Here is a 20,918-nt window from a genome sequence, read left to right as displayed (position 1 = left end):
CAAGAAGGTGTGCAAGATTATCCTTGGTCCAATGATGCCGGAGCTTCTAGAGATCTGAGACCAGGTTTATTTCCGGGAATTGATGCTCGACAGGACTAGTCCTCGCTAATTAGTAGAGCAATAAAAGTTTATTTTTTTAGAAGATGGAAAAATTTAGGTAGCACATCACGCATTTTCTTACAGTTTAGGAATGGGTTTGTAAAGTGTTATGGTGCCAGTTTGGGAGACAGAGAGGGTCGAAAAGCTTACTTATAAATAGACATTTCATATATATATACAGATAAATAGCAAAGATGGATGGAAAAAAGGATGGCAGGATAGACAGATAGATGGATGGCTGAATAGGCGGATTGATGGATGGGTAGATAGATATATAGATAGATAGATAGATAGATAGAAGATAGAGAGAGACAGATTAAATAGAGATAGATAGGTAAATGGGTAGATGGATGTACGTATAGATAGGTAGGTAGGTAGATGGATGGATGGGTAGGTATATAGATGAATAGATAGATAGATAGAGGGATAGATAGAGGGATGGATAAATGATAGATAATAGAGAGGTAGAGAGATGGATGGATGGATAGATAGAGAGAGAGAGATTAGATAGAGATAGATAGGAAATGGGTACATGGATGGACGTATAGATAGGTAGGTAGGTAGATGGATGGGTAGATAGATAGATGGATAGATAGATAGATAGAGGGATAGATAGATAGATAGATAGAGGGATAGGTAGATAGAGGGATGGATGGATAGATAGATAGATAGATAGAGGGATAGATAGATAGAGGGATAGATAGATAGATAGATAGATAGATAGAGGGATAGATAGATAGATGGATGGATGGATGGATGGATGGATGGATGGATGGATGGATAGAGAGATAGATAGATGGATGGCTGTATAGGTGGATGGATGGGTAGATAGATAGATAGAAGATAGAGAGAGACAGATTAGATAGAGATAGATAGGTAAATGGGTAGATGGATGGACGTATAGGTAGGTAGGTAGGTAGATGGATGGATAGATAGATAGATAGATAGATAGATAGAGGGATAGATGGATGGCTGAATAGGTGGATGGATGGATGGATAGATAGAGAGATAGATAGAGGGATGGATAAATGATAGAGGGATAGATAGATAGATAGATAGATGGATGGCTGAATGGGTGGATGGATGGATGGATAGATAGATAGATAGATAGAGAGATAGAGGGATGGATAAATGATAGAGGGATAGATAGATAGATAGATAGATAGAGAGATAGATAGATGGATGGCTGAATAGGTGGATGGATGGATGGATAGATAGAGAGATAGATAGAAGGATGGATAAATGATAGAGGGATAGATAGATAGATAGATAGATAGGTAGGTAGATAGATAGATAGATAAAGGGATAGATAGATAGATAGATAGAGGGATAGATAGATAGAGGGATAGATAGATAGATAGATAGATAGATAGAGGGATAGATAGGTAGATAGGTAGATAGATAGATAGGGTATCTAGGTATAGATATGGGTACACTACATTGGTTTGGCTTTGCCCCCGTGACATCTGGCGATATGTATTAGCAGCCAGTAATGTAATGTGATGACATACACTAGTGGCTGACATGTCCTTCCTCTTTGTGACTAATCACTGACTACTCTTCTCTCATCTGTCGTTCAGAAAAATCGATGATCCGTCACTCGTGAAGAGACGTGAAGTTTCATAAACCCCTCTCTACAACCCCATTTCTTCAGGTGAGGTCTTCAATATTCATCGCTGCTTATTTTGCATAGATTAGATCCGCGCTGAAAGCTTCATGTGAGCTTATAAAACCTTCTTTTAAGAACGTCGCCATGGTAACATGAAATAATGCCTGTCACCGACAAGGCCCCACACACACAGCGGCACTATTCCTGCTACTACGGCAGTGGAGCAAAGCTTAGTAATGACTGATGTGAGCTGTAATATTGGAGGGATCTTGAGAGAAGAGTATTATGTAAGATTTTCCATAAAATAATCTGGTCAGCCTTTTATAATACTGGTGTCATGGCTGCTCCTTCAAGGATATGGTCAAGGTATTAACAGTCCTTATTATCAGTGAAACACATTGTCTCAAATTTATCGAAACTGTTCTCTATTTTCTGAAAGAATCCCTACAAGTGTGGGCAGGTCTTAGGCTGAAATGGCCTGGAGTTTCTGTAAACCTTCCACAATGGTGGTTTAGGGCAGGACTATCACTTTCCATAACCATGTGATGGGAATATATGCACCATTCGTATGACAAATATAAAAACTAGCTGTACTACCCGGCTTCGCCTGGGTTAATAACTGCTGTTAACAAAGTAGAATGTATTAACAAATATGTATTCTGCACACAAAAACCCCAAAACAAATAGATAGAAATGTAATTATAATGTCTGTCTCCCCCTCTGTATATATCTCTCTGTCTCTCTCTCTATCTCTTTGTTTGTCTGTCTCTTTCCCTGTCTGTCTCTGACTGTCTCTGTCTCTTTCTCCGTCTGTCTCAATCTCTTTCCCTGTCTGTCTCTATCTATCTCTTTCCTTGTCTGTCTATCTCTGTCACTTTCCCTGTCTGTCTCTTTCCCTCTCTTTGTCTGTGTCTCTTTCCCTCTTTCCCTGTCTGTCTCTTTCCCTTGTGTCTGTCTCTTTGTCTATCTCTTTACCTGTCTTTGTCTGTCTCTTACCCTGTCTGTCTCTTTCCCTCTCTTTCCCTGTCTGTCTGTTTCCCTGCGTCTGTCTCTGTCGCTTTGTCTGTGTCTATCTCTTTACCTGTCTGTGTCTGTCTCTTAACCTGTCTCTCTCTTTCCCTCTCTTTCCCTGTCTGTCTCTTTCCCTGTCAGTCTGTCTCTGTGTCTGTCTCTTTGTGTTTGTCTCTTACCCTGTCTATGTCTGTTTCTTACCCTGTCTGTGTCTGCCTCTTTCTCTGTCTGTGTCTGTCTCTTTCCCTGGCTGCATTGTGACATGCCAACATTCCATATAAAGGCATGGCTGCGCATTCTTCTGAAGTTCTGGCTGCACTGTGGCTCCCAGCTCCATTCGCTTTAATGGAGGCAGGTTTTTTGGTGAATAACTGTAAAGCGCGGGGTTAAAATTTCCCCTCAAAACATAGCCTATGATGCTCTCGGGGTCCAGAAGTGTGAGTGTGCAAAATTTTGTGGCTGTAGCTGCGACGGTGCAGATGCCAATCCCGGACATACACATATATACACACACACACACACACACACACATACACACATTCAGCTTTATATATTAGATACAACAGAAGCCAATATTGCATAAAAAGATAGTAATATAAAATATATATATAATATAGAAAAAATAAAACAATAAAAATGTAATAAAAAATAGCAGTATAAAATCTATGTAATATATAAAAAATAGAATAATAACAAATACATAAAAAAATAACAATATAAAATCAGTCAATTCAATAAACCAATAAGCATCAATAAAAATATCACTGACGGTTCAGTCCTTAAAGGGAACCTGTCAGGTCCCATATGTGTTCTAACCTAGAAGCAGGGTGATGTGTGGCCTGGAAACCCCTTCCTACCCATCCCTGTGTTGTAATATTGTGTAATATGGCTTTATAAAAAAAACGTTTTATAACTTACGTGTTCCCCATGTTAATAGGAGAGGTTCTAGTCCTCAGGGCGTTGCATCGCCCCATGGGCGTTTGCATGCTTTCCGTGGTATCACGGGGGCGTGATACCATGGATTTACATGAGCGACGTCACCGTCATCTCCTGGAGATCCCGTGCGTGCGCACTTGCCATTTGCGCAGCCTTCATATCCGGGTGTTTACTTGTCGGCTTCAGATGCGCTCTGCGCATGGTCAGAACCACAGGAGTCTTCAGATCATGCACAGTGCATATGGGGAGCCAGCAAGTAAACACCGGCTGTGCGAACGGTAAGCGCACATGCGCGGGATCTTCAGGAGCACTCCTGTAAATCCATGGTATCACGCCGACAGGGGCGTGATACCACGGAAAGCTCCTGGAGATCCCGCTGTATGTGCGCTTGCTGTTCGCGCAGCCTTCATATCTGGGTGTTTACTTGCCAGCTTTATAAGCGCACGTCGCTCATGTAAATCCATGGTATCACACCCACAGGGGCGTGATACCACGGAAAGCATGCAAACGCCCACGGGACTAGACCCTCTCCTATTTACAAAGGGAACATGTAAGTTATCAAACATTTTTTATAAAATCATATTACACAATATTACAGCACAGGGATGGGTAGGAAGGGGTTTCTAGGCCACACATCACCCTGCTTGTAGTTTAGAACGAATATGGGACCTGACCGGATCCCTTTAATTGACTCAAACTGCTAAGAAATATTCATGAGTCCTAACCACCCGGCTATAGAGCTGGTGATACCTCCCACAAGCGGTCAACACACCGACATACCCCTCCCCCATAATTAAATATATCTATGCCGATATCTGACACATGAATGAGGGCCCATTGGAACAACCAAAATCCTTTCAAATCAATATGACAACACGAGAAGCTATTTAGGGATGTCTGTTGTGAATGTCGGTTATGCTTTGGCTGCTGTGAGGCTCCCTCTTGTGGCCAGGAATGGTTTGGACAGAGACCAGGTGTGTTGAGCAATGGGCGTTTCCATTGCTAACGCTCTGCTTATTTAAACCCTGGTCTGATAGTAGGCAATGCCGGATGTCAGTTGTTCTTTGTTCACCAGCCTGCTTCATCCTGCTCCAGACCACAACTACTCCAGATAAGTACTTGGCTCTTTATTTTTTTTTGGTTCTTTTTGTTCTTATCTGAGTTTGTCATTTGCTGTGGCTGTTTTCAGTTTATTTGCATGCAGGGATCTTCCCTCTCAGTTGCTTAGCTGGGAAGCTCCCAGAAAGCTATGTTTGGAGTATTGCTCCTATAAGTCCATGTGTTTGTTGCTTCTTGAATTTGTAATGGTTCCTGCTTTCTGTTCATTGGTATGACAAGAGCGCCTGGTATAGGACAGAGTTCAGATCTAGCGATCTGAGAGCTTTTTTGTACTATCAGGTTGTTGGATTTTTGCAGGGTTTTTCTCTGGCCACCATCAGTCCCTTTCCTGTCCTGTCCTATTTAGTCAGTAGGGCCTCACCTTTTGCTAATCCTATCATCTATCTGTGTATTGTGTTTTCCTATATCACCGCAGTCTTTGAATGTGGGGGGCTAGCTATTCTTGTCTATTTTCTGAGGCAGAGAGTTATTCATCTTTCCTTCCTTTAGGATAGTTAGTTCTCCGGCTGGGTTCGCGGTGCACAGGATGTTAGTTCACCCCTCGGCTACTTCTAGTTGTGATGGTTAGTAAGGGGATGGCGGCCAGATTAGTTGCCAATGCTCTTGTCACCTTTTACCAATGATTTATGGTTGCCTTCCATGGTTCCGGATCATAACAGATGTCATAAACTTGACCAATAATCTATTTACTTCAGTTCCGGACAATTCCCCCAAAAATCTAGGAATAGTTTGAGAAAAAACACCTAGATTGCAGGAAGCTATTTAGGGATATCATAAACTTGGCCAATTATCTATTCACTTCAGCTCCTGACAATTCAACCAAAAAATCTAAGAATAATTTCAGAAAAAACACATAGGTTGCAGAATACCCAGCCCGATGGTTTGTCTGGTGTTTGGGAACAACACAGGCAGTCTCAAGTGTCGACCTGCTGTGTGCTGATTCATAGGCAGGCTGTCAAGAGTTAATCTCTGCTGGTCTGCTTGCTCCTTTTATCACATGTTGTGGGGAGGCCAATCACATCTGCTCCCCTCCTATTTATGCTGGTGGAATCCTTCTACCCATGCCATCTATAGTTTATTCTATGTTGGTTTGTGAGGTGTGGTGTTTAATGGTGCTTTTTCCTTGGTGCGGTTGTCAAGTGGACCCATGTTGTTTTGTAGCTTCCTTCCTGATCTTAATTTCCTCCTGAATCTCTTGTTGTCTGCTGTGCACAGAGTTTTGTTTGTTCCCCTGTCTGTCTTTTCTGTGGTTTCAACACACTCCTGTCCCGTCCTGCGTTTTTAAGTGCAGAATCTTGATGTTTCTTCAGTAAAATCTAGTGCATATTTTGGTTCGGTCACCTGCGGAAAAAAAGCAGTGATTTTCTTACTTGAGAACAAACCCACAGGATTTCTTCCACTCTGATGTTTTACATTGGGTGAGGTTACCCACATTTCTCAGTGTCGGACAGTGTGAGAGCTTTCAGTGTTTGTTGGTTTTAGCTCAGACATGTTGTTATGGTTTGTTATGGTAGTGTTTGACAATGCATGATCACATGATTGACGTTCAATATTATCGCATAACGACGTGTAATTAATTTCATTATTTCTGTGTCTCGAGATATCGATCAGCAATGTTCATCTTTTGTGAACTGTCTGCTGAATTCATGGGAATCATAAACAATCAGTTCTGGGATGGAAACCCCTGTCCCCTCGGCTGAGGTCTCCACTGCTGCTCCCAGTGTCTGATTTTCGCATCAATAGTGCTGCAGCCAATCATTGCCCGAGTAGATGGCCGAGCCTCTGAGATCACTAATTGTAAGCAGCACTGTTGATGGGACGTTAGTGCTCTGCCCTGTTGAGATGGCAAGAGAAGAACAACGCAATATGACCGAACACGATTCTTCTTAGCACCTCAGACTTGCCGATGGTCTCTATTTTGCCGGGACAATCTGGCAAACTGGGTCACCGAATGGATAGAGCATAGCAACACTACACCAAAAAGTGGGCGCTTTGGGACATTCTCTTTATATTGGGAGATACAAGGGATTTTGCAAAGTACATGGTGGCAAATGGTAAATTAAATTATAGAGGTTGTCCACTAAATTTACATTGATGGCCTATTCTTTGGATAGGCCATCAATGTGTGATCAGCCAGAGTCTGACACCCCACACCTCCGTGGGAGCCGGAAATGCTCAGTTCCGGAGCTGCCCCCAAGGTACTCCACATTTGACTCCTATTGATTTGAATAGTAGAAGAATGTGCAGCACGTGCTCGTTTCCTCTATCAGTTGATGGAACTGTTGCGGGCGGGGAGGACGCCGTCGCTGCTGCGCTCTCGCTAACACTCGGGTCCGGCGCTGCTGCGGCTGCTCGGTGGCTCGAGCGGTGGGCCGGATCCGGGGACTCGAGCGGCGCTCCTAACCCGTGAGTGAAAGGGGTGGTTGGTTTGGGGGATTTAGTCCGTGACGCCACCCATGGGTCGTGGTGAAGATAGGCACCACCGCTGCTGATGACGGGGATCCCAGGAGCGATGGTAAGGAGCAGCTGGGATGTTGTTTTCCCCCTCCGTGGGTAGGGGACGGTGGTCCCGGGGCCCGATGATGTTGTGACGTGGAGGCAGGGTTGGTGAGGTGCAGGGTTGCAGAGACAGCCCGGCGCGGTGCCGGATGGCACGGGTGTACTCACTCAGCAAGAAAGGTACAAAGTCCTCCGTAAACCAAACGGCTGGATGGACGGGTCCCGCAGCCGGCTGCAGTGCTTCTCCCCGGACAGGTGATGGCGGCTGTCTTTCCCTGCACCTTTATGTTCTCTTTCTGACTACTATGGATTCCCAACGGTAATCCGCTCCCCGGTGTATGGGTACCGGAGGAGCCCGTTTGCCTGCAGACGCTGGCCCTTGGGTCTCTAGCCTTAGAAGGTAGCTATATACCCTCACGGTGTGGGCGGTTGCCTTCAATCGGGACTTTTGCTGTTGTGAAACTCCTGGGGACCCCTGGGGATCTGACTATTGTCGGCGGCTCCAAGCCTGGTCGGGGTCCGATGGCCCTGCCTGTGTGTGCTGGCTTCACTTCGCTCCCCCGGTCGGTGCCGGCGGGCCATTGCCCATCCCCGGTCCTACAGTTCCGCGTTGCTCCACCACTCCTGCAGACGGCCACCACCGTCTGCCAACCTTGCTGTCAGTGCCTGGGCCACAAACCCAGACACCCAAGTGCTTGCTTCTCTCACTTCAAACTCCTACACTCAACTGTCACTTTTCCCGCCTCCAGGCCTGTGAACTCCTCGGTGGGTGGAGCCAACCGCTTAGCTCCGCCCCACCTGGTGTGGACATCAGACACTGGAGGGAGGCAACAAGGATTTTTGTTTGGCTGGTGTCCCTGTCTAATGGGGTGTGGTGTTTTTGTGTGATTTGTGGCGATCTGGCTAGGCCAGGGCGCCACAGAACCGCTATGGAACTGAGCTTCCCCGGCCGCCAACACCGAAATCAGTTGATTGGCGGGGGTGTCAGATGTCGGACCTTGGCCAATCAGACATTGATGGCCTAAGGATAGGACATCAATGTAAAAGTAGTGGACAACCTGTATAAGTGGCCAAATTGGGAAAAAAATTGAAAATTGATGAGAAAAGAGGGGAACGTATCTGTGTTTTTCACGGATAGAACGGCGACCAAATGACTGCAATGAAAACCAAGACACGTCCGTTTTTGATCCGATGTGCTGATCAAAATCACCTATTCAAGTTCATTGGGTTCATGAAAATAATTGATAACACATTGATTCCATCTGTGTTGCAACCTACGGTAGTATTTATTTTTGGACACAAGAAACATGGAAGCCACACGGACTTCAAATGGAGGAATATTGGATCTCAAAGCACTGATGATGCTGAAAGTCCAGTAGGCATGGCGAGTGCATCAATCTTTCTCTGTACTCCCGGCAAGTTCCACATTCCTTTTCTTGATTGACACCTCTGCTTTTTGCTGGCCAAACGCCTATGGGCACAAGCACCAAGCTATATACGAGCTCAGAGACTTTATGTTCTTCCAGTGCACAGCCCCCCCCCTTTAATGAGCTGGTTTGGACCCCATTGAGCTACTTGTTGTCCTCCATGGTTCTTAGATAACACTGCTGTCCCTTCAGAGGTCTAGACAAAAAAGTGGCTTTTTATCGGGGGCCATTCCACCTTTGAGGTCTCCAGCCGAACACTGTAGATGGAGGTTACCACTTCCTTCCCACCAGATCCTTATGAGGCAGCAAGAGCCATAACTAAAACCTACAAACAGTATAAAGTACAAAATAAATGTATAAAGGAGGAAAACATAACACAACCGAGGAAGAAGGCACCCTCCCCCACACCTTCCATCCGAAAGGACAAGTCATTAACGCCTATAAAGGACCATTCTTAGACCTGTAAGAGGAACTGCTCCGTTTTCTGTTTATTTCCTGTATGTAGGTTTAAGAAAAAGCATCCGTTGAGGTTAGATGGGGCGAAACCATAATAACGTGATTACTTCCTATTATATTATGTGTAATAATAACATTGTCATTGTATTGAATACCGCCCAAAATTAGAAATGTAACACAGAGTGACTCAAAAATTGAAATATAACGCAGAATGCTCGTAAAATAGAAATATATTCTAAAGTGCCTGCAGGCAAATGGCAGCGCTTAACCCTGAAAAAAACCTGCTATATTCTTGCAGCTTGGTTCTATTGGCAAAGACACCCCTTTACTTAGCCAGGTTTTAATAAATTATATAAGGGATTTTATACAAAAAATCCACAAAGAACCAGCGCTAGATGGGTTTTTTTATATATAATTTTATTAAAGAAAATATTGCTATCCTTGTTCCAAGGCAGGGTATTTAATAGTACACAATACACTAAAAAATTTTCTTAGAACCACATATACCAGAAAAAACACAATATAAATAAGTCAGAATTGAAAATACAAATAAAAATAAAGATAGAAATAAAAATATTAATAATAATAAAAATATGAAAGATAAATCAAAAACCACACAAAGGGTTTTGGTATAAACCCGTTTCCTCAGAGGTGATCCGATATTCACAATAATTAATTTCTAACTCAGCTATCGTAATGCCCCGGCCGGTGGCATATACTTGATTTAGTAAAATATTGTGACTGATAGCATATAGGTGTACCACACCACCTCTGACTAATTTGCAAGCCTATTTTGCACACATCAAGCTTTGCACAAAATGTTGTAGAAAACAGAAACCCTCAATCCCCAATGTGATGTCAGTGGGATTTGCCAGCAGATTTTGATCTGTAGTAATATAGACCTGATTCCTCCGTTAGATAAACTGAAGTTGTTGTCAATGCAGGATTAACTTGTTAAATTTTCCAAGCACCTACTTGGAAGCATGTGGTCGTGAACAATACAGGTTGTGGAGGAGATGTCAGGTTACCACAAACCCCTTAGTTAGAGTCTCTAGACCACTTTACGGTGCCACAACTAAGCGGTCCCGTATTGTCCCAGTTCCCCAGCAGCTAGGTACAGTCGATCCTTGAGGAAGGGGGCCGGTGCACGCCCCCGAAACGCCCGTCGGATTAAGACTCTGCTTTGCCTACTCCACCTGTGTGGTGATACTCTGTCAAACAACCTCTCCCTTGTGCAGCACTAGTCAGCCTCTAAAGGACACGGTCCGGACTGTCTGCTGAAAAGGTTGAGAAGTTACCGCTGTTATTCTTGCTTGCAACCATCCTCCAGTGGTGCCCTCTACGGCTACTCATTGTTCACATTGGAAGTGGACTGGATTGGAATCTTGCACTGTCTGCTTTACCTGTGTAGTGACAGCTTGCCAAGTAAACTCCCTCGGTGTGTGGACACATTCAGCTCACACTGGACACAGATCGGACTGCCCGCTGGAGAGGTTGAGTAAAACTGCTGATCACACATTATATTTGCAGCAAATAATCGGTGCTTCCAGCGACTGTACCTAGCTGCTGGGGAACTGGGACAATACGGGACCGCTTAGTTGTGGCACCGTAAAGTGGTCTAGAGACTCTAACTAAGGGGTTTGTGGTAACCTGACATCTCCTCCACAACCTGTATTGTTCACGACCACATGCTTCCAAGTAGGTGCTTGGAAAATTTAACAAGTTAATCCTGCATTGACAACAACTTCAGTTTATCTAACGGAGGAATCAGGTCTATATTACTACAGATCAAAATCTGCTGGCAAATCCCACTGACATCACATTGGGGATTGAGGGTTTCTGTTTTCTACAACATTTTGTGCAAAGCTTGATGTGTGCAAAATAGGCTTGCAAATTAGTCAGAGGTGGTGTGGTACACCTATATGCTATCAGTCACAATATTTTACTAAATCAAGTATATGCCACCGGCCGGGGCATTACGATAGCTGAGTTAGAAATTAATTATTGTGAATATCGGATCACCTCTGAGGAAACGGGTTTATACCAAAACCCTTTGTGTGGTTTTTGATTTATCTTTCATATTTTTATTATTATTAATATTTTTATTTCTATCTTTATTTTTATTTGTATTTTCAATTCTGACTTATTTATATTGTGTTTTTTCTGGTATATGTGGTTCTAAGAAAATTTTTTAGTGTATTGTGTACTATTAAATACCCTGCCTTGGAACAAGGATAGCAATATTTTCTTTAATAAAATTATATATAAAAAAACCCATCTAGCGCTGGTTCTTTGTGGATTTTTTGTATAAAATCCCTTATATAATTTATTAAAATAGAAATATAGTTCAGAATGCCCCAAAAATAGAAACATATCAGAGAATGCCCCAAAAATAGAGATATAGTGCAGAATGCCCCAAAAATTGAAACATATCAGAGAATACCCCCAAGAATAGAAACATATCGGAGAATTTCCCCAAAATAGAGATATAGTTTAGAATGCCCCAAAAAACGAAATATAGCGCAGAATGCCCCAAAAACAGAAATATAGCGCAGAATGCCCCAAAAACAGAAATATAGTGCAGAATGCCCTAAAAATAGAAATATAGAGGGGAATGCCCCAAAAATAGAAGTATAGAGTGGAATGCCCCAAAAATAGAAACATATCGGAGAATGCCCCCAAAATAGAAATATAATGCAGAATGCCCCCAAAATAGAAATATAGTGCACAATGCCCCAAAAATGGAAATATAGTGCAGAATGCCCCAAAATTAGAATAGAGTGCAGAATGCCCCAAAAATAGAAATATAGGGCAGAATGCCCCAAAAATAGAAATATAGGGCAGAATGCCCCAAAAACATAAATATAGCGCAGAATGCCCCTGAATTAGAAATATTGAGCAGAATGCCCCAAAACTAGAAAAATAATATGGCATGCCCCCAAAATAGAAAAATATCTCAGAATGCCCCAAAATAGAAAAATATTGCAGAATGCCCAAAAATAAGAAATATAGGGCAGAAAGCCCCAAAAATAGAAATATAGGGCAGAATGCCCCAAAACAGAAATATAGCGCAGAATGCCCCAAAACAGAAATATAGGGCAGAATGCCCCAAAAACAGAAATATAGCGCAGAATGCCCCAAAAACAGAAATATAGCGCATAATGCCCCAAAAATAGAAATATAGGGCAGAATGCCCCAAAAACAGAAATATAGCGCAGAATGCCCCAAAACAGAAATATAGGGCAGATTGCCCCAAAACAGAAATATAGGGCAGATTGCCCCAAAACAGAAATATAGGGCAGATTGCCCCAAAACAGAAATATAGGGCAGATTGCCCCAAAAATAGAAATATAGGGCAGAATGCCCCAAAAACATAAATATAGCGCAGAATGCCCCAAAACAGAAATATAGGGCAGATTGCCCCAAAACAGAAATATAGGGCAGATTGCCCCAAAAATAGAAATATAGGGCAGAATGCCCCAAAACAGAAATATAGGGCAGATTGCCCCAAAACAGAAATATAGGGCAGATTGCCCCAAAACAGAAATATAGGGCAGATTGCCCCAAAACAGAAATATAGGGCAGATTGCCCCAAAAATAGAAATATAGGGCAGAATGCCCCAAAAACAGAAATATAGCGCAGAATGCCCCAAAACAGAAATATAGGGCAGATTGCCCCAAAACAGAAATATAGGGCAGATTGCCCCAAAAATAGAAATATAGGGCAGAATGCCCCAAAAACATAAATATAGCGCAAAATGCCCCTGAATTAGAAATATTGAGCAGAATGCCCCAAAACTAGAAAAATATTATGGCATGCCCCCAAAATAGAAAAATATCTCAGAATGCCCCAAAATAGAAAAATATTGCAGAATGCCCAAAAATAAGAATATAGGGCAGAATGCCCTAAGAGTTAAAAATATAATGCAGAATGTCCTAAAAAAAATAAATATCTATCTCAGAATGCCCTCCAAAATTTAAAATGTAGTGCAGAATGTCCCAAAAAAATCATATTTACAATATAATGTCCAAAAAATGAGAAGTATACTGTAAAATGCCCTCAAAATTAGATTATAGGTCAGAATGCCCACAAAATAAAAAATATAGCACAAAATACCCCCAAAATTTAAAATACAGCGCAGAATGGCCCAAAAATAGAAATATAGCACAGAATGCGCCAAAATAAGAAATATAATGCAGAATGCCCCCAAAATAGAAATATAGTGCACAATGTCCCAAAAATGGAAATATAGTGCAGAATGCCCCGGAAATGGAAAAATATTGCAGAATGCCCCAAAAATAGAAATATAGGGCAGAATGCCCCAAAAACAGAAATATAGGGCAGAATGCCCCAAAAACAGAAATATAGGGCAAAATGCCCCAAAAATAGAAATATAGGGCAGAATGCCCCAAAAATAGAAATATAGGGCAGAATGCCCCAAAAATAGAAATATAGGGCAGAATGCCCCAAAAACAGAAATATAGCGCAGAATGCCCCTGAATTAGAAATATTGAGCAGAATGCCCCAAAACTAGAAAAATATTATGGCATGCCCCCAAAATAGAAAAATATCTCAGAATGCCCCAAAATAGAAAAATATCGCAGAATGCCCCAAAACAGAAATATAGGGCAGAATGCCCCAAAAACAGAAATATAGCGCAGAATGCCCCAAAACAGAAATATAGCGCAGAATGCCCCAAAAATAGAAATATAGGGCAGAATGCCCCAAAAACAGAAATATAGCGCATAATGCCCCAAAACAGAAATATAGGGCAGAATGCCCCAAAACAGAAATATAGCGCAGAATGCCCCAAAACAGAAATATAGGGCAGAATGCCCCAAAAACAGAAATATAGCGCAGAATGCCCCAAAACAGAAATATAGCGCAGAATGCCCCAAAAATAGAAATATAGGGCAGAATGCCCCAAAAACATAAATATAGCGCAGAATGCCCCTGAATTAGAAATATTGAGCAGAATGCCCCAAAACTAGAAAAATATTATGGCATGCCCCCAAAATAGAAAAATATCTCAGAATGCCCCAAAATAGAAAAATATTGCAGAATGCCCAAAAATAAGAAATATAGGGCAGAATGCCCTAAGAGTTAAAAATATAATGCAGAGTGTCCTGAAAATTAAATATCTATCTCAGAATGCCCTCCAAAATTTAAAATGTAGTGCAGAATGTCCCAGAAAAATCATATTTACAATATAATGTCCAAAAAATGAGAAGTATACTGTAAAATGCCCTCAAAATTAGATTATAGGTCAGAATGCCCCCAAAATAAGAAATATAGCACAAAATACCCCCAACATTTAAAATATAGCGCAGAATGGCCCAAAACTAGAAATATAGCACAGAATGCCCCAAAAATAGAAATACAGTGCAGAATGCCCCCAAAATAAGAAATATAACGCAGAATGATCTAAAGATTAAACATAAAGTGCAGAATGTGACGAAAATTTAAAATCTAATGCAAAATATCACATAAGATTTGAAATATTGTTCAGAATGTCCCCAAAAATAAAACATACAGTTATATGAAAAAGTTTGGGCCCCCTATTAATGTTAACCTTTTTTCTTTATAACAATTTGGGTTTTTGCAGCAGCTATTTCAGTTTCATATATCTAATAACTGATGGACTGAGTAATATTTCTGGATTGAAATGAGGTTTATTGTACTAACAGAAAATGTGCAATCCGCATTTAAACAAAATTTGACCGCTGTAAAAGTATGGGCACCTCAACATAAAAGTGACATTAATATTTTGTAGATCCTCCTTTTGCAAAAATCACAGCCTCTAGTTGCTTCCTGTAGCTTTTAATGAGTTCCTGGAACCTGGATGAAGGTATATTTGATCATTCCTGTTTACAAAACAATTCCAGTTCAGTTAAGTTTGATGGTCGCCGAGCATGGACAGCCGCTTCACATCATCCCACAGATTTTCAATGATATTCAGGTCTGGGGACTGGGATGGCCATTCCAGAACATTGTAATTGTTCCTCTGCATGAATGCCTGAGTAGATTTGGAGCAGTGTTTTGGATCATTGTCTTGCTGAAATATCCATCCCCTGCGTAACTTCAACTTCGTCACTGATTCTTGCACATTATTGTCAAGAATCTGCTGATACTGAGTTGAATCCATGCGACCCTCAACTTTAACAAGATTCCCGGTGCCAGCATTGGCCACACAGCCCCAAAGCATGATGGAACCTCCACTAAATGTTACTGTGGGTAGCAAGTGCTTTTCTTGGAAGGCCGTGTTTTTTTGCCTCCATGCATAACGCCTTTTTGTATGACCAAACAACTCAATCTTTGTTTCATCAGTCCACAGGACCTTCTTCCAAAATGTAACTGGCTTGTCCAAATGTGCTTTTGCATACCTCAGGCGACTCTGTTTGTGGCGTGCTTGCAGAAACGGCTTCTTTCGCATCACTCTCCCATACAGCTTCTCCTTGTGCACTGTATTGTTGACTAAAGCAAATTGACACCATCTGCAGCAAGATGATGATGCAGGTCTTTGGAAGTGGTCTGTGGATTGTCCTTGACTGTTGTCACCATTCTTCTTCTCTGCCTTTCTGATATTTTTCTTGGCCTGCCACTTCTGGGCTTAACAAGAACTGTAGAAAGAAAAAGGCAAGGATCCGGCACGACCTTTTCTTAAAATAAAATCATCTTAATTTTATTTGCATGTATTAAAAAATACCATTCGTGAAACCGAAAGAGGTGTTAATCCATGGGAGCTTAACGCGTTTCGGACTTCGACATTAAAACAAAAGAGAGTCCTTAATCATAAGTAACCCATGTATACCGTAGGGCTACTAAAATAGACTAGTTCACTAGGTGGACACAAAGGAGGGGCAAGCTGTTATCAATTACATACACCTGCTGGTGAATGCTGCACAACACACATAATTACGAACAAGGATTTAGTCAGGTAATATACTAGATCTGCAAAGTTATATATATGCGTTAAACTGAATAGATATATGAAACTGAAATAAGAAAAGAAAAATGGTTAACATTAATAGGGGTGCCCAAACTTTTTCATATGACTGTATAGTGCAGAATGTCCCAACAATGAGAAATGTACTGCAGAATGCCCCCCAGCTCAAAAATAGAAATACAGCACAAAATACCCCAAAAATTAGAGAGCGCAAAATACCCCCAAAAATTAGAGAGCGCAAAATACCCCCAAAGATTAAACATATTATAGAACAGACTGTCTCGAATATGAGAAAAGGATTGTATGATGCCCCCAAAATTAGAAATGTAGCTCAAAATACCCCAAAAATGTAGAGTAGTGCAGCTTGAAGGAATCACATTAGATTTTGCACATTCTTACAATTATCATTTAACCGATGGGCAAATTGCAATCTGTTTCCAAAAATTGATTTTTATGGCGAGGATCACTCTACAGTCTCATCTCATCACATTTAGTGCCGCAATCACGTGTAATTATTCCTTGCTTTGTGCTTGATAATGAGATGTGATTTAACCCTTTAAACTGCATGTTTTAACTTCTTCTTGAAAATTCCATTACTTTTGTTTTAGCTTATTTGTGTATTTGTCATTAATATTGTCACAATTTTGGTGCATGTATAACTTATTGATTAACTTTTATTAACTCTCTTGGGGGAAAGAATGGAAGAAAAACATCAATGTGGTGATTTTTAAATAAGAATATTTATTTTTTCAATGTTTTAAAAACTATCAAAAAGTAATTTTTGGATATCTGCATCCTGTGAGCCATAACTTTATTTTCTCCATCAATGATGGAGCTTTAATTGCTAATATTTTGAGGAATATCTATTTTTTTAATGCATTTTTATGTCTTTAGGGGTAAAGGAAAAAGGAAGTAATTCAGCCATTGTTTTTTCTAATCATTACAATTGTGATAGCATCCATAAGATATAAGAGAACCTACTAATTGCTGAGGGTCTGATTGCTGGGACCCCCAGTGATCCCAAAAATGGGGATCTGCGAGGGTTTCAGTTGGGAAAAAAAATCTTTTTTGGTTGTAGGTGGCGATTATTTGCTTCCATAATGCATTAGTATGTGTCACTTTAAAGTGACATAAGTGTCTTGACCAAAAAAGGGTCTGACCCCTTTAAAAAAAAATCTATGTGCCTCTACCATTGACTTTGTTGAAAGAACCTCAAAAGTTAGAAATATATTGATAATATCACTGTTGATGTTTTTCTTTTTGGTACAGGTAAATTTGTCACAAAATCCCTAGAGACTGGTGCTACCGGATTTACTCAGCATGACCACCCACGTGACGCTGGAAGATGCGTTATCTAACGTGGACCTACTGGAGGAGCTGCCCCTCCCTGACCAGCAGCCATGCATCGAGCCTCCGCCGTCCTCCATAATGTACCAGGTAACCTAAATCCACACACTCTCTTATTATTTTGTATATACATTACCTGGTAAATGTTGATTTATAGGATTTCCAGGATGTAGGATAGGTCATCAATAACCGATTGGTTGCGGTCAACCTTCCAGTGACAACACCGATTAAAGGATTGAAATGGCTATGACCCACTGGAAGTGTAATGGTGTCATGCGCTGTCTGGATCCACACTTGCAAATTACAGCAATGGCGTCAGACCCTGTTCACATTACAGAGTCAGACTGGAATCCTTTCTTCTCTAAAATTGCTCAGCTCTGCCTGGCATCGGCTGAGTTGTTTCCACTGCTCTCTGCCGTGCAGGACTTAATCCTTTTTAAAGCAGTGTACAGCTCTTCTGCGAGTCAGGTTGCTGAATACCATCCACAGCTGGTCTCTCCCTATTTAAGCTTGGGGAGTTCTAAGGAGATTGCCGAAGATGGCATTTGCTATTGCGAAAATCCGGTGCCTTGGGCGATCCTCTTTTGGTGACCTGCGATCTGCTGCTTGTGTGGTGTGAAGTGTCCCTTGGTGTGCCTTACTTCCTCCCATCTTATTTTATTTCTTCCAGTGCCTTTGTTGTCTTGCCTTTCTGGTTGTTTGCAGAGTGAATGAGTGAGTTTCTGTTCAACCCCCTGTCCGTGTCTTTTGAGAGGGGGGTTATTTCAGTGTGTCCTGCCCTCCCTGGGCTGAGGGGTTCAGGGGAGTTAGGTCAGGGCCTGGTGAGGAGACAGGGACACACTGAGGGCCCAGACCTCACTACCCTTAAGTGCACCTCTGGGATAAGGGTCAGCTCAAGGATCCCAGTCTGAGGGCCAATTCGGGTCTCCCCTGCTATCCTAGCCCACCAGTGACAAGTGGTCAGGAGGAGTACTGCAAGCTCTCCAATTTACTTACAGTAGCACTTACGGTCACTATAAAATCTACAGAACCCTCCCACTTCCGATGCATGGCCCCTCCTTAATCAGCCAATCAATGGGGTTCCCCACCGATCTGCTATTGGGGATTTATCTCTTCAATGGAGCTCCCACATTGGGCTCCACAACTCAAACATAGGGGAGACCAATACTGAATCAGAAAATGGGCAAGAGTTTTTGGGACCTAAAGCAGGTGCTGAGGTCAATGTTGTCCTTTATCCTCAATCATGTCAGACCCAATCAGAATAAGGATGTTGAGTTCCGACTCCCTTGGTCTTCTTCAATTTGTTTTGCAAATTTCTGGGAGGCAGCTTGCTGTAGAAGCAAGCTGCCTCCCAGGACAGTTATAAAGGACTTTTCTGCCTATAAGGCTATGTGCGCACGTTGCGTACAGTCACTGCAGAAATTTCTGCAGCGATCTGAAGAGCACATGTGCGCTTTAAATCGCTGCAGAAATGTCCATGCGCTCTGCCTGCAGCTCCTCCCATAGACAGAGCAGGAGCTGCCGGCAAAGCGCAGGAAAGAAGTGACATGTCACTTCTTTTTACGCAGCGCTTCGGCAGTAGCCGAAGCGCTGCGCTCTTAAACGCCACGTGCGCACGGCCCCTGCACAATCTCCATAGACTGTCCAGGGGACGCAGGACGCATGCAGTTACGCTGCGCTACAAAGCGCAGCGTAACTGCATGTATTTACGCAACGTGCGCACATAGCCTAATGGGGCATAACAGCCATAAAAAGTCATTATGGCTAACTCAGCCAATCTTCATTTATTTATTGATCATGTTCTTTCACCCAAGGTCGGATAAATGTACTAGCCACCAACAGTATGGTCAGATGATACCGGTTGTGCATGTGTCATTGGGTGGTCATTCTAAGCTTCATATTATCTTTGTAAGGCATTCTAAAACTTCTTCTTATGAATAACACAATCACACACAGTTTTTATTCCCTCTTTTTTCCACCATTTTCTAAAAAGATGAATTATTATGAGCTTATGTTGCCTCCTTTTCTTGTAGGCTAACTTTGATACCAACTTCGAGGACCGGAATGCCTTCGTCACCGGTATAGCCAGATACATAGAACAAGCTACCGTACATTCTAGCATGGTGAGTAATTGTGACCAACGTCTCAAAAGATTGGTCTGGATTTAAAGGGTACCTATCATTTTCGGTATTATATTTTAATATTTTATTTCCCCTAAATATTCTTCAGATTTGTGGGGTTTTGAGTCTTGAGAGACCACCGATAGCTTAGAAGACTCCTGACAGCGCGGCTATACTTTCTGAGACAATTAATTGTTTGTTTTTTTCTACTCATTAACTGCAGAATGAGATGTTGGAGGAGGGGCAGGAATACGCCGTAATGTTGTATACATGGAGGAGCTGTTCTCGAGCCATTCCACAAGTAAGTAGAAAAGTTAATGCCAAATAGTTCTGGTCAAGGACGTACACTCATGTGCCGTAATATGGGCCGAAATATTGCGCTGGACCCAAGAGCTTTAAGTTATGCCTTTGGGTTCATCTTTGGAGTCCTCTCTGGGAGCGATAGACAGATACAGTGGGTACGGAAAGTATTCATACCCCTTTAAATTTTTCACTCTTTGTTTCCATTGCAGCCATTTGGTAAATTCAAAAAAGTTCATTTTTTTCCTCATTGATGTACACTCTGCACCCCATCCCCCATCTTGTCAGAAAAAAAACACAAATGTAGAAATTTATGCAAATTTACTGAACAAGAAAAACTGAAATATCACATGGTCATAAGTATTCAGACCCTTTGCTCAGTATTGAGTAGAGGCACCCTCCCTTTTGAGCTAGTACATCCATGAGTCTTCTTGGGAATGATGCAACAAGTTTTTCACCCCTGGATTGGGGATCCTCTGCCATTGTTCCATGTAGATCCTCTCCAGTTCCATCAGGTTGGATGGTGAATGTTGGTGGACGGCCATTGTCAGGTCTCTCCAGAGATGCTCAATTGAGCTGACTATGGTGAGATGGTTGCGCCTTCTTCTACCCCAAATGGTGCCACCCCCAGGAGGCTGTTTTAGTGACTGGAAAAGTCCCATGCATCGTGATGGCTAACCCCAAGCTGACCCTAGTCAGCTGCCAGTGGGAAGCACCTAACTGTATATGAAATTAAATGTGGAAACGCTGGAGATTAACCCCCTCCATACCCGAGATGAATACTGGAGCTTAAATGAGCTGCAGTACCCTGTGGCGACTGAAGCCTCAGGGGCGCCACATTGGAGGGAATGAATTGAGGAGGCAAGAGATGGTGTTGTCTTAATTTTTCCAACTTGTTGATATGTTTGTGGTTCCTCTCTGGACTGTTCTATACCACCTCTGAAGTTTGTTCTGTGACAGTTATTTCTATTAATCCTCCATGTTGTGATACAGATAAAAACTGGTGTGGGTCCCAAATAAAACAGGCTATTCTTGCTCAAAATCTGGG

At 42.0% G+C, this 20,918-nt stretch overlaps 1 protein-coding gene across 3 annotated transcripts in view; it reads left to right on the top strand.

The window, feature by feature from the left end:
- The window catches only part of CYFIP2 (cytoplasmic FMR1 interacting protein 2), a 149,335-nt gene that overhangs the window by 7,760 nt on the left and 120,657 nt on the right, over positions 1-20,918 (top strand). For all 3 annotated transcript variants that reach the window (XM_075344300.1, XM_075344298.1, XM_075344299.1), the window contains 4 exons: positions 1,680-1,753; positions 17,373-17,540; positions 19,484-19,573; positions 19,794-19,871. In XM_075344300.1, the coding sequence (XP_075200415.1) occupies positions 17,424-17,540; positions 19,484-19,573; positions 19,794-19,871 (285 nt within the window). In that variant the 5' untranslated portion in view covers positions 1,680-1,753; positions 17,373-17,423. The remainder of the gene's footprint in view (positions 1-1,679; positions 1,754-17,372; positions 17,541-19,483; positions 19,574-19,793; positions 19,872-20,918) is intronic.

This window comes from Anomaloglossus baeobatrachus, chromosome 4 (assembly GCF_048569485.1).
Source record: "Anomaloglossus baeobatrachus isolate aAnoBae1 chromosome 4, aAnoBae1.hap1, whole genome shotgun sequence".
Taxonomy (NCBI): domain Eukaryota; kingdom Metazoa; phylum Chordata; class Amphibia; order Anura; family Aromobatidae; genus Anomaloglossus; species Anomaloglossus baeobatrachus.
Note: the sequence above shows the minus strand (reverse complement) of the source record. Positions and strands in the feature narration are given on the sequence as shown.